General features: G+C 60.7%; 1 protein-coding gene across 1 annotated transcript in view; it reads left to right on the top strand.

Moving 5' to 3' along the window:
* Positions 1 to 14,359, top strand: part of CACNG3 (calcium voltage-gated channel auxiliary subunit gamma 3) — a 67,426-nt gene that overhangs the window by 47,486 nt on the left and 5,581 nt on the right. The window contains exons 2-3 of the mRNA XM_011384823.1: positions 7,115 to 7,198; positions 12,632 to 12,772. Of these exons, the coding sequence (XP_011383125.1) occupies positions 7,115 to 7,198; positions 12,632 to 12,772 (225 nt within the window). The remainder of the gene's footprint in view (positions 1 to 7,114; positions 7,199 to 12,631; positions 12,773 to 14,359) is intronic.

Here is a 14,359-nt window from a genome sequence, read left to right as displayed (position 1 = left end):
GTGACCGAGCGAAAGAAGCCAGTCTGGAAAGGCTAATACTGTGTGATGCCAACTACGTGATGTTCCGGAAAAGACAAGATTATAGGGACAGTGAAAAGATCAGGCGTTGCCAGAAGTTAGGGGGGCGGGAGGGAGGGACAGGGGAGCACAGAGGATTTTTAGGGCAGTGACACTATTCCGTATGGGACCGTAATGATGGGTACACGTCATCGTGCATTTGTCCCAACCCACAGAATGTGCCACACCAAGGGCGACCCTGATGTGAACTGTGGACATCGGGTGACAACGCCGTACCTCTCTGGCGGGTGACGGTTGTGCTTACGCGGGGGCCTCGGAGGGTTTGGGACATCTCTGTGCCTTCTGCTCAATTTTTCTGTGAACCTAAAACTGCTCTAAAAAATAAAGCCCGTTCAAAACCAGTAATAGCTGGGCCCCCACAGCCCCACGTGTTGTCGCGCGGCTGCCATTGACTTCCAGGAGTTAGAGAATGAACAGAGGGCCCAGTAACAAAGGTGCCATGAACGTCCCTTGAGTCATCAGCGTGTCCCCGTGACTGCACGCAGAGTCGCCTGTGAATGTGAAGGCCAAGAACAAGGGACGGCCGGCTCTGAGCTCACGGCCGGGGGCAGGGGCGCGGGGCTGTGTGATGCTCGCTGTTGGGGGCCCTCAGACCAGTCACCTGTGGCCTCGACCTCAGATCGCGTGAGATCTCTCCACAGGCCTTGCAAACCCCCAAACCCCCCACCTGCCTTTTCCGCCAAGGTCTCGAGTACCCACCGAGGCTCAGTTCCATGTGCACGTGATGATGACGGCATGTCCTCTGGCTAAGGGTCCCCCCTCTCCTCCCCAGTCCCTCCTCTTCCCGTGGAGTCGCTCACCACCTGCCTAAAGGGTCTGCAGGTACCTGCTAGAAAGCACGGGTCCCCAGACCCCATCGAACTCCGTGTGTCGTGGGGGGGTCCAGGAATGTGCTTTTTATTGTTAGAGCCCGGGTGATTCCTACACAGGCAGGTCCAACTTTTCCAGGCACCTCTGGAGAACAGATGTCACCACCTACAGCAGCGGAGGCAGAGGCCGGATGAGTTCTTGACTCACGTCGCTGCCAAGGCATGGCTTAGAAGGTTAGAAGCACCCACGGCTACAGTGACCGCACCCCCCGCCCCATGGATTAGCCAACACTAAAATGTAATTTATGCCATTAAACGAGGAAGATCAACACGCTTCTGATCCTCGCCGTGCTATGTTAATAGTCTTTCGTAAAAGTCAAATATCAAGGGATTTCTCGTTCTCATTCCCCACTCTGCTGGTCCCCCACACACCTGGTTTACTCTGTCTAACCGGTTAGACCCACACCGGCATCTGTGACGTCCCCGGGGCCGTGGGGTGCCAGGCGGTAGAGATCTAGGACGTAGGCTCAGACGAGAACGGCCGTCTCGGCCAGAAGGAGCCGGGTGCTGGGCCGGGCTGGTATCCTGTGGACCTGCCTTAACCAAGTAATTAAGGGCGAGGGAAAGCATTTCACCCCAAACCCACCCAACGGGCCGATCGGGTAAAACACGCAACACTGAGCTCTTCAGAAACGGAGTAGGTCGGGCAACCGGGCGCAAAGAGGGACATGTGGTCCCTTCCCCGTGCTTGGCTGCAGGGCAGCCGGCTCACTGGACCAGGCAGCTCTCTCTCCATGTGGAGGGGGCGGGACACCGGCTGGACTGGCTCTGTCCCCATCGCCACCTGGGTCCCCGGAGGGCTCCCGATGGCCACCGGTGGTCCCTCGGAAGACGCGCTCTCGTTCCCACGACTCCGCAAGCCAAGGACCCTTTCGAAGCCGCGGCTCAGGCCGGCTCTGCTCCAGCCCCTGGTGGGCGAGTCCCTTGGTCCTGGACACAGCGATGTCGCCCGGCCCCGGGCCTCTACGCCTGTGCTGCCCTCCTCCTGGGTTCCTCTCTCAAACCTGCCCACCGGGGGCTTCGTCTTGTCACTCGGCCACCGTCTCAGAGAGGCCTGCCCCGTCCACCCCGTGTGACGCACGTCCCCGCTCCTCCCCAGCCTCTCTCTGTCCAGGGCTTCCTCGTCCTGTGGAGTCACTCGCCGCCGTCTGGAGTTCCTCGTCCTCCCCTTAGCTCGCCCTGCCCGTGGCTTGTCCTGGGGGCTGACGCCGCCACTGCTGTGCCCGGTGCTTCGTCTTGCTCAGAGAGACCGAGTTTGGTTCAGAGGCCTCATCATTTGTGAACTCGTTACCCAAACCCTTGCACAAGCGAGCGTACGTGGACAAGCTAGCCAGCTCCATCCCGATACGAACATGGCCTGACCACTTAAAACACCCATCTCTCCACAGACACCACCCCTACCCCCGTTCCATGCCCCCCTCCCGCACTGCTCTGCGGCTCACAGTCTGTGTCTGGCAGTGTCCCTCTGATGGCCGGCCCTTGTTAACATGTGACAATACAATGCCGATCGCAGGCAAAACGACTGCCAAGTGAGATTGCATATCTAGCGAAACACACAGGACGTGAGTGGCATTGGGGATCTGCGGGAGCGATGTGTCGTGCCAGCCACGGACGCCGGCTGACCACGGAGGAAGACGTAATCGACAAGAACGATGCTGTGACAGGCACGCCCAACGGTTCGACCGGCGAAGGACCGAGCGGAGCGCTGGAGAAAACCGAAGACACGCTCGAGCAGAAGTGACCCACGTCGAGACCCGGCGCTGCAAGCCTGGCTTCTGCCCGCAGAGCGCCCTGCGCTGTGCGTCTGGACATCTGGGTCCCTCAGAGCTCCCCAGAGGCGTCTCAGTGTCCGGCGAGGGCTGTGAGCCGCGGCCTGCGTTAAACTGGGGGCCACCACTTCACAGGGGATGATGACGTTCCGAGGGGCAACCCCGATGTGGCCTTGAAAATGAACCGACCGTTTACGATTCTATGCCCTCAGGCCCTCGGGCGAACGGGATAGGAAGCCGCGATGCCTTTCCCCGAAGCGGGGGGTGGTGTTTCTGCTAAGTCGTGTGCTGGTCCAGCAGGACTTGCTCCCCTTGGCTCGGCTGGACCACAAAGCTCCTGGTTTGGGAGCCACTTGGGGACCACGCCAGTCCTTTAGGTGGCCCCAGCTCCGAAGGAGAGACAGAGTTGGCCTTGGTCCTCGTGTAACCCAATCGCCTAGAAACCCCAGGGCCCCTGGTGCTGGAGGGACAGCGAGGAGGCCGCTGATGGACCCGCCGAACCTCCCCGAGCAGCCACTTCCACCCCGCCGGCCTCGAACGAGCCAAGCCCTCCCTCCCAGCTCGAGCCTTTGCTGGTCTATAGACCCCGCAATGAGAACGCAGGTTCGAAGACCAGAATCTTCTCTGTCTGGACCACTAGTAAATTCCTGGGACTGAAGACAGCTCTGGTGCACCGTGGGTGCTACATTTGGGGGAAGGGAGGGAGGGAGGGAGGGAGGAAGGAAGGAAGGAAGGAAGGAAGGAGGGAAGGAAGGAAGGAGGGAAGGAAGGAGGGAGGGAGGGAGGGAGGAGGGAGGGGACAAAGTTTGAAAGCACCGATCACCGCGGGCAGCGCCTACCCTACCCCAGTTTCCATTGCCTCGTTGGCTCTGCCCTGTAACCGCTGACCGGTCCCCCAGTTCGTCACGGCCCTGGCTCTGCTTCTTTCTGCCCCGGGGCCATAGCCCAAACCATGCCCGGAAGGTGCTCACCTCTGCACCCCGACTTTGCCTTTGCTGGGCGTGTTTGGGCAGCAGGCTCCGGGCTCCATCCTCTGCAGCTCCCAGGCGAGTCCCGCCCCGCCCTGCCTTTCCCAGAGGTGCTGACCCAGGGAAACGCTCACGAACACCCGCCATCGAGAAGAAGGGCGTGAGCCCGATTTTACAGAACCGCGTGTGTGGAAGCCTGGGTTGGGGGAGAGCCCGAGAGGAGCTACACGGACGTGCTAAGCCGCGGCCGTTTCTGGCAGCCAGCAGGCGGCCGCTTCTGCGAACGGCCGAGCTGGCTTTTGACGCGTGTATGACTCGTGATGGTGGCAGCCTCGTTCCCCGCATGGCAACTTCCCCGAGGAAATCCTCGGTCCTCTCTCTCTTTTCATTGCTCTTTAAAACCCCATCATGCCACGAGTGCGTCTCTTCCGGTTTTAAAACACCGACCGAAACCCACGATGGTCATATCTGTGATCCGTTGAGTCCCGACGAGGTGCCAGGAGCCGCGCCAGGTGGCTACCCGGTTAAGGGCGACCAGGGAGTGCTGAGAACAGGGTGCACAGCAGCGTCTCCTGTCGCCCCAGTTCTCACGACGGCTCCGTGACGAGTCGCTTCCGGCGACCGTCTGCACTCTGCAGAAGGGGGAACTGAGGTTCGCAGAGCGGACGGGCCGTAAGCCCCTCAGGTGACAAAGGGCCACCCAGAGGGATCGCGCCCTGGTCCTGCCGGGGAGTGTCGCCCCGTGGAAACGGGAGGAACCCACCCCCCTCCACCCCCGTTTTCAAAGAGAAGCTGCCGATCAGGCTTTCCTGGGATACATCCTGGATTTTAAATCGCAGAAACATGTCGAATTGTTTGTAGATACAACAAAACAGGCCCTAAAATATCGCACGTAAAAATACACACACACACACACAAAACAAAACATTTTGCAAACCAGATTGGCCCTCGGCGCCTGACGTTCCCTGCTTTAGAAGCATCCGCCCAGCTATGTCCTCTGGTCACAGGGAGGCCAAAGCCTCTTCACCTCACAGTCTGTGCCACCTCGCAGGACAGCAGTCTGCAGACCGGGGGTCAGCAAAAGCTGTCCTTAGCCAGCCAGTCGCTGTTTCCTGCTTTGCCGTCTTCACCCCGAGAACTCGGCTCTGCCTTCGCAGCGACAAATGTGATGGCTGCGTCTCAATGCAATTTTATTGACAGACTCGGAAACTTGGATTTCGTATACAGTTTTCGCGTGTCATGAAACAATACGCTTCTCTCGATTTCCGCCCGAGCATCTAAATATGTAAAAGCCGTTCTCAGCTGGCGAGCTGTGGGGACACGCACGGGGGGCGGGCCACATCGGACCCGCCCCCCGACGGCCGTTTCTCCAGGACCCAGGGCACCGGCTGGCCCCGCGGCCTGGCGCCCCGCAGCCTCGGGCCCGTGTCGCACGCGGATGCAGGTGCATGCACGCGTCCTCACTCCCACGCCATTCGGACTGGTCTGTTTCAGCCGGGTTCACATTTCGTCTTCGGAACTTTTCGTGAGACGGGATCTTTGGTGGGGAACACAGAAACATTGACGGCGGGGGTTTCCACAGCCCCTTCCCCCCCGTCCCCCGCTCAGGGCCCCTGAGGTTTATCACGGGAAAAGCATGGCTGGGAGAAAGCCGCCGGTCCAGCTCAACAGCAGTGGACGGACCACAGAATTGTCATAAAGCCACCTGGCGAAGGACTTCGCTCACAACTCTCAAACGTGCGGTGGTTACGAGAGATCTTGGGGGTCAGGCACACTTGCGCCTGGAGTATGTCCTTGGGAAATAAGTCACTCGCCTCTCCAAGCCTCGGTGTCCTCGTCTGTTAAATAGGGATCATAACCTCGTAAGGCCGTTTCGAGAGCTTGGGATGGCATGCTGTGTGTGCAGCACACTCAGCGTGCGTGACTTACACTGACTCGTCATCCAGCCAGCCGGCAGGGAGCGGCCTAAAAACAGACCTGCAAAGGAAACACGAATCTTTAAACAAGAGTGAAGGCCTTTCTTCAACATCTTGGAAGACGTTTTGAGTTTGTTTTTTCTTCCAAGAGTTGGCTCCAGGACACGCCTTCCTGGTTCTGAGTCCGTTCTCTGCCCGGTAAGCAGAGAATCAGAACCAAGAGGATGGGTCGCGCACCACGTCGTGTTTATCATGACAGGACCCCGGCTGGAGCCTCCTTGCAGCAGGGGCTAAGCATGTGGCATTTGCTAGTATATGACAATGATTCACGTAGTAACGGTGTCTATCATTCCTGGTGCAAGGTGAAATCACAAGCTTGAAGCCTGGGTTCAAATGCCGATCCCCACTCCCGCTTCAGCGATGACACCCTCCAGCTCCTCAGTGATTGTGGGTGGCCTCATCGCCCAAGGTCAGCGTCGACACCCTTAGCTCCCAGAGGAGCGCACGAGAGATGGAAGCTTTCGGCTCTGTGCCTTAGGGACAAAGGGCCAACCACTGTTCCGATGCGCCCAGAGCTTCGCGCATGATAACACGCTTCGCGTATCACCTTATTTCATTCGTGCAGTAACTCAGACAGCACGGGCTCTGAAACGTGGGCCCCGCCCTGCGTGACTCTGCCCCTTGTCTGCCATCCGCAAGGCCACGCTGGCACCCCCGCGCTGTCTCCACCGCCGGGGACCAGAAGGGCACGATTCCGTAACACCCTGCTGTCTCCGCTGACAAGTTCTGAGATCGTGGGCCGTGCACAGGAACTGGCAGAGCCGTCGGCTGCCCCCAAAGGCTGGTCAATTGGCTGGTTCGCAAACGCCCACAACCGAGTTAAGTCGAGCTGATATTGAAGAAAAGGAAGCAAAACGCTGACCGTTTCCCCGCGGTGACGCCCTGCAGGGCCGCGTCTCCCGAGCGGGCGGCCACACAGCGAGCCGTGGTCCCCGGCTGAGGGACCGGGCGGGGGCGGGGCCTGTGCCAGATGCGGGCGTCGCTGGGCAGTGCGGGCGGCTCCTGAACCCGCTCTGGGGTCGGCGCCGGGGGTGGGCAGCCCGCAACTCCGGGTCCACCCCGTCCCCGTGGAATCTTAGGCACAGTGTCCTCGTCTGCGAAATGGGGAGATGAACTAATATGCGTAAAGTCTGCTCCTGTGTCCCCTTCTCCTCCCTCCCTGGGGGGCAGGGAGAAAGGTAAGAGGCCTCACAACGAAAGCTTCCGCTTGGTAGCTTTCCGCTCTTCCAAGTGGATTCTAGGATCTGGCAGAGTCTAGGAAGCAGACATGCCGGTCTTCTGCCTCCCCTCCCCACCCCCGCCCGCCTCCCATCTCTTTTCTGTGTCCTGAGGACGACGTGTCTCTCACGGCCAGCCTAGAACGCCAGGTGTGCCTTCGCCCTGGCAGGGAGGACCCAGGCTGGGCCCCAGGCGCCGTGTTCTCCCGCTGCTCAGGACCGTGTCTGTCTCCACAGGGACTTTCCGAGGGGTGTGCAAGAAAATCGATCACTTCCCAGAGGATGCTGACTACGAGCAGGACACGGCCGAGTATCTCCTCCGTAAGTTCCCGTTTCGTGTGTCTCCCCGGGGGGTGGGGGTTACGGGGAGGGTGCCCTGCCCTCGCCCAGCTGCCTCTGAGCTTGAGGCTGCTCTGTCCCCACCCCAGACACGGGTACGAGCCAAGGAGCCACCAGAGAGAGACGGTCAAGTGGTTCTGATTTCTCAGTCTTCCCTGCTTTAGAAGCATCCGCCCAGCTATGTCCTCTGGTCACAGGGAGGCCCAAAGCCTCTTCACCTCATAGAGTCTGTGCCACCTCGCAGGACAGCAGTCTGCAGACCGGGGGTCAGCAAAAGCTGTCCTTAGCCAGCCAGTCGCTGTTTCCTGCAGTGCCATCTTCGCCACGAGAACTCGGCTCTGCCTTCACAGCGACAAATGCCATGGCTGCGTCTCAATGCGATTTTATTGACAGACTCGGAAACTTGGATGTCGTATACAGTTTTCGCGTGTCATGAAACAATACGCTTCTCTCGATTTCCGCCCGAGCATCTAAATATGTAAAAGCCGTTCTCAGCTGGCGAGCTGTGGGGACACGCACGGGGGGGTGGGCCGCGTCGGACCCGCCCCCCGACGGCCGTTTCTCCAGGACCCAGGGCACCGGCTGGCCCCGTGGCCTGTCGCCCCGCGGCCTTGGGCCCGTGTCGCACGCGGATGCAGGTGCATGCGCGCGTCCTCACTCCCACGCCATTCGGACCGGTCTGTTTCAGCCGGGTTCACATTTCGTCTTCGGAACTTTTCGTGAGACGGGATCTTTGGTGGGGAACACAGAAACATTGACGGCAGGGGTTTCCACAGCCCCTCCCCCCCGTCCCCCGCTCAGGGCCCCTGAGGTTTATCACGGGAAAAGCATGGCTGGGAGAAAGCCGCCGGTCCAGCTCAACAGCAGTGGACGGACCACAGAATTGTCATAAAGCCACCTGGCGAAGGACTTCGCTCACAACTCTCAAACGTGCGGTGGTTACGAGAGATCTTGGGGGTCAGGCACACTTGCGCCTGGAGTATGTCCTTGGGAAATAAGTCACTCGCCTCTCCAAGCCTCGGTGTCCTCGTCTGTTAAATAGGGATCATAACCTCGTAAGGCCGTTTCGAGAGCTTGGGATGGCATGCTGTGTGTGCAGCACACTCAGCGTGCGTGACTTACGCTGACTCGTCATCCAGCCAGCCGGCAGGGAGCGGCCTAAAAACAGACCTGCAAAGGAAACACGAATCTTTAAACAAGAGTGAAGGCCTTTCTTCAACATCTTGGAAGACGTTTTGAGTTTGTTTTTTCTTCCAAGAGTTGGCTCCGGGACACGCCTTCCTGGTTCTGAGACCGTTCTCTACCCGGTAAGCAGAGAATCAGAACCAAGAGGATGGGTCGCGCACCACGTCGTGTTTATCATGACAGGACCCCGGCTGGAGCCTCCTTGCAGCAGGGGCTAAGCATGTGGCATTTGCTAGTATATGACAATGATTCACGTAGTAACGGTATCTATCATTCCTGGTGCAAGGTGAAATCACAAGCTTGAAGCCTGAGTTCAAACGCCGATCCCCACTCCCGCTTCAGCGATGACACCCTCCAGCTCCTCAGTGATTGTGGGTGGCCTCATCACCCAAGGTCAGCGTCGACACCCTTAGCTCCCAGAAGAGCGCACGAGAGAAGGAAGCTTTCGGCTCTGTGCCTTAGGGACAAAGGGCCAACCACTGTTCCGATGCGCCCAGAGCTTCGCACGTGATAACACGCTTCGCGTATCACCTTATTTCATTCGTGCAGTAACTCAAACAGCACGGGCTCTGAAACGTGGGCCCAGCCCTGCGTGACTCTGCCCCTTGTCTGCCATCCGCAAGGCCACGCTGGCACCCCCGTGCTGTCTCCACCGCCGGGGACCAGAAGGGCACGATTCCGTAACACCGTGCTGTCTCCGCTGACAAGTTCCGAGATCGTGGGCCGTGCACAGGAACTGGCAGAGCCGTCAGCTGCCCCCAGAGGCTGGTCAATTGGCTGGTTCGCAAACGCCCACAACCGAGTTAAGTCGAGCTGATATTGAAGAAAAGGAAGCAAAACGCTGACCGTTTCCCCGCGGTGACGCCCTGCAGGGCCGCGTCTCCCGAGCGGGCGGCCACACAGCGAGCCGTGGTCCCCGGCTGAGGGACCGGGCGGGGGCGGGGCCTGTGCCAGATGCGGGCGTCGCTGGGCAGTGCGGGCGGCTCCTGAACCCGCTCTGGGGTCGGCGCCGGGGGTGGGCAGCCCGCAACTCCGGGTCCACCCCGTCCCCGTGGAATCTTAGGCACAGTGTCCTCGTCTGCGAAATGGGGAGATGAACTAATATGCGTAAAGTCTGCTCCTGTGTCCCCTTCTCCTCCCTCCCTGGGGGGCAGGGAGAAAGGTAAGAGGCCTCACAACGAAAGCTTCCGCTTGGTAGCTTTCCGCTCTTCCAAGTGGATTCTAGGATCTGGCAGAGTCTAGGAAGCAGACATGCCGGTCTTCTGCCTCCCCTCCCCACCCCCGCCCGCCTCCCATCTCTTTTCTGTGTCCTGAGGACGACGTGTCTCTCACGGCCAGCCTAGAACGCCAGGTGTGCCTTCGCCCTGGCAGGGAGGACCCAGGCTGGGCCCCAGGCGCCGTGTCCTCCCGCAGCTCAGGACCGTGTCTGTCTCCACAGGGACTTTCCGAGGGGTGTGCAAGAAAATCGATCACTTCCCAGAGGATGCTGACTACGAGCAGGACACGGCCGAGTATCTCCTCCGTAAGTTCCCGTTTTGTGTGTCTCCCCGGGGGGTGGGGGTTACGGGGAGGGTGCCCTGCCCTCGCCCAGCTGCCTCTGAGCTTGAGGCTGCTCTGTCCCCACCCCAGACACGGGTACGAGCCAAGGAGCCACCAGAGAGAGACGGTCAAGTGGTTCTGATTTCTCAGTCTCTTAATTTCAATGAAGTCAAAACTGAAAGGTGCTTTTTTTGTCTGCCCGGGAGACAATCTGAGGCATTTCCTTTAACTCGAATACGCGTTTTTTGCTCCCCCAGAGGGTCGGTGTGAGGCGCCAACAGGCAAAGTGCTAACGAGCGAGGTGCTGAATGTTACACACAGTCCACCTCTCTCTGACTTGCCTTTGGTTTCTACCCCACTGGGGCAGAGCCAGCGTCTGCACCGGATCGTCCCAAGGTCATAACCAGATACGATGCAGGCCTGTCACACGTGCAGCACACCGGAGGCCGTAGAGTATGGTGACTTCAAGTGAGGCCTCTGGACGCTGGTCAAACTGGGCCTCCCCTCCCACTGACCCCCACCCACTTGGCTGGACCTGAGCCGAGCTGTTTTATCTCTCCGTCTCTTAGCCTTCTTTATCTTGTCCGAAATAAGATTACAGTGTCACCCACTGGACAGGGCGTGATTAAATCACCTCGCGCACACCGGACTCAGCCACGGGCTCGGCACGTTGTCACGAAGTGACACGTGTTAGCACTGTGCGTGACGTGGGACGAGCCACAGCGAATCTCACTGCGGATGCTGGCTGGCTTCGACCCGGGCTGGGGCAGAGCTTGCAAGGAATGTCACTTGCATGTGACATCTTCCCCCAGCGTGCGTGTGCGGCCCGCCCCGGAGGGGTCAGAGGCATCGGCTAACTACTCTCAAGGAGCATTAAGGATAAGGCTTGGTTTTAGATTTTTTTTAACTATTATAAAAAAAAAAAAATCGAGAAGTTGTCCTATTCAGATTGTGCCTGTAACTCGTCAGAAGCGTGTTTTGACGATTAAAAGCCCTATCACGCCCGCTGGGCTGTGGGCGGGCCCTGGGTCTGCACGCGAGCCTTTCGTCCCCTGACGGGGGGTGTCAGTTGGAAAGAAACGGTCACTTTCAAGATGATTTTTACAGCGTAAACATGCCATTCCCCTCTTTCCCTCCTGATCCATTTACTGGGATTTGTCCAAACGCCTACCAGGGTGTATTTGTCCCGGCGGCTCCCAAAGCTTGGTGTGCGGGATAAAGGCCATGTTTAGAGAAGGGATGGCCCCAGTTGGGGGACGACAGAGATTAACCGGACGCAACGTGGAGTCCGGAGCAGGTGCCGGCGGCCCGCGGTCCTCTGTCATCCCCGCTCGCCGAAGCACCGTGGCGTGTGCCCCTCTTGGACACTAGATCGACCGCGACCCCTACCCCACCACCTACGAACCTGATGTCAGGTTCTTCGGAGCCATCGATCGCTTCTCCCCACGGGCGACAGGCGCCCGCCATGGCCCGCCTGTGCGTCCCCGTCAGCCACAGGACGAGGCTCAGGTTAAGCAGGAACCTTAGTCAGCACGCGATTTCCTGCTGGGAATCTTGGAATCCCTGACCCAGCCGTGTAGGGCCCCCCTGTCCAGGAACGGCCTGTTCCCGTGTGACCAGCGGAATGGGGGGTCCACGCCCCGACTTTTCTACCCTTTCTTTTCTCCCGCGCCGTTGGGCAGGTGACGGCTTAAACCCATAGCAGGAGGTTTCGTCACCTGCAGGTCCTGTCCCCCAGAGACGCCCCGTAACGCAGCCCTGGAGCCAGCTCCAGCTAGTCGGGGGAAAAGCCGAGAAGGAAGACAGTGAGAACCACGTGTCCACTGGGCTAGAACAACCCCAGGGTGGGCGAGAACCGGCTTGGGGGAAGGGGGCAGTGGCAAATGCCCCGTGCGAGGCAGACGCTCAGGGCTATTGTCACAGGGTCTGCATGACGGCCTTCGTGGGGTGGCGTGGGGTGGCGTGGGGTTCCGCCACCAGCCTATCACCAGATGGGTAGCTGCGTTTACACGTCTCACAGCTGCAGAGCTCACGCATGCGCACCAGCACAGGGCTGGCAGGTGTAGGCGTGTGCTGGGAACGAGTCTGCACCCAGAGTCCCTGGACCAGAGCCGGCTGCGTGTCTACGGGGCCCAGGGCGACACGGGACTCCTGACTCCTGGTTCAAAACACGGGCAGAATAGGCTTCCTGTCTTCCACGTGCTCTCTCTCAGCCCGGCGTGGGGTCTTTACTTGCTATTTAATGTCATACGCCCCCACCCCCATGCACGGGGACACCTGCGGGGTGAGTGCACACTCTTAAAGGCGCCCGGGGCTGGCACCCAGCCTCGAGTCTCCCTGCCCCCACCCGGAGCAAAGGGTGGCCATAGTTGGTCACTGGTTGGGTGGAGGAGTGAGCAGCCGAGGACCGTGCCCGGGAGAAGGGGCGTGGGAGGCAGTGGGCAGTGGGGTCCCACGTGAGTCAAGGCCATGACCCCCAGAGCCTGCTGCCCAGCCTGTCACATTTCCTCGCAAGCTCCAGTCCACGCTAAATGATTAAGCCTTTCGGGGTGACCCCTGCAGGGGACCCGGCACAGGCCCCGCGGCCGCCGCAGCGTCACGCCCCATCAGACACACGCTCTGCCCCCCAGCTCCCCGCGGGGCCAGCCGGCCGGCCGGGGCACCCGCGAAGGCCTCTCCCTCTCTCCGCAGGGGCGGTGAGGGCCTCCAGCATCTTCCCCATCCTCAGTGTCACGCTGCTGTTCTTCGGCGGGCTCTGCGTGGCCGCCAGCGAGCTCCACCGCAGCCGGCACAACGTCATCCTCAGCGCGGGCATCTTTTTCGTCTCCGCAGGTGAGTGCCGGCCCCCCCTCCCCTGCCCCGAGCTCTGCACAGACACCAAGCCCAGCTGGGGCCACGGGGACCAGGTGACGCTGCCTCGGGGACAAGCCAGGGGCCGGCCCAGCCGAGGGTGGCATGAAGGAGGGAGGGGGTGCCGGGGTGGCCAGGCCGCTCGGAGAGGCCGGGGCTGAGCGTGAGAGGACGGGCGCACACACTTGCTTGTGGGGCCGGGCCGTGGACTCGAAGGGGTCCAGCCTCCTGGCCGCCCGCCGCCCCGGGCCCTTTGCGGCGTGTGTGCCGGTTAACTAGGGTTCACGCCTCTCTGAGTGCTCCGATCCTCACGTTACTCCGAGCATCTCTGGCAGCCCCAGACGCTCTTGGGGAAGGCCGATGACAGCCTTGACCAGAAGGCGGCCCAGGATGCGAGGAGGGCGGGGGACGGTCTTAAAGAAGGGGTCCCCTCTCCGCCCCTCTTCATCTCCACCCCCCCCCCGCTTGCCTCGTCCTCCTCGCTTTCCTCCGAGTCTCCATCCCGCCTCCACCTCTTCCCGCCCCGCCCCCCACCAACACCAAAGAACGAGGCGGGGCAGGACGCGGGACTAGCGGACGAGGACTCGACCGTCCGCTGATGACCTTCGCGCTTTGCCCAGTCACGGCAGAATCTTTGCTGGGACAGGGACCCAGAGGAAGAGTAGAAAGCGGTGGGTGGGAGGGGCCTCCCCGCCCGGATTTGCGTTCCAGCTGCCCCCGGGGCCAGCTCCCTGCGACTCGGTCCCCTTTGCTGTGGCCGTGGGAGGGCGGCCGGGTGTGGGAATCACGGCCCCTCTGAGGCCTCGCCCCGCCCCGTCCCCACGCCTCCCGTCCGTGAACGAGGAAGCTGACCCGCATCTGAGTCTCCAGGAGCCCACTCCAGCCACGGACCAGGGAGAAAGCCACCACGTGGTCGCCCCAAAGCGGGCTGTGGCCCCCGACCTCGCTCTGGGTGGACCGAGGGCCACGCCGGGCGAACTCGGGGACCGGCCCTGCTTCGAGGCCCGTTCGAGTCTCTGGCGGCCTGAGCAGACCGCCTCGGCTCCGACAGGCCCGGGGTGACGTGCTGTGCTGATGTGAGTGTTTCCTGCACAGATCATTATTTTGTCCCCCAAGGGGAAGAGTGTGCCGGCAGCAGCTTTCTCCTCATGAGAGGTGTCGTCAGACTTGGCAGGCCGACGACACGTGTGGGGACTGGGAGCCACCAGGGGCAGTGGCGAAAGCCAGAGCTTGGCGTCGAACCCTAGACCCGCCCCCGCGGTCTCCCCAAGGAGCACAAAGACCTCGGATATTCCACCTGTAACATGAAAGTTCTGGGGGATTCTGGACTCTCTAAGGCTGTTCTTCGCTCAGCAGTGACCAACCCTTTGTGAAGCACCTACTATGTGCCAGGCGCTGAGGAGTGCGGGCTGTGAGGCCGGGCCGCCCACTCCCTCCCAGCTGTGCCACCTCCTGCAAGTCTCTTACCCTCTCTGGGCCTCGGTTTCCTCGTCTGGAAAATGGGGATAATGACGGCCCTGCCTCTCACGGCGGTTACGACGTCTAAATGGCTTGGTAAAGTGCCCAGAA

This window comes from Pteropus vampyrus, unplaced genomic scaffold (assembly GCF_000151845.1).
Source record: "Pteropus vampyrus isolate Shadow unplaced genomic scaffold, Pvam_2.0 Scaffold630, whole genome shotgun sequence".
Classification (NCBI taxonomy): domain Eukaryota; kingdom Metazoa; phylum Chordata; class Mammalia; order Chiroptera; family Pteropodidae; genus Pteropus; species Pteropus vampyrus.
This window is presented reverse-complemented; position numbering and strand designations above follow the sequence as displayed.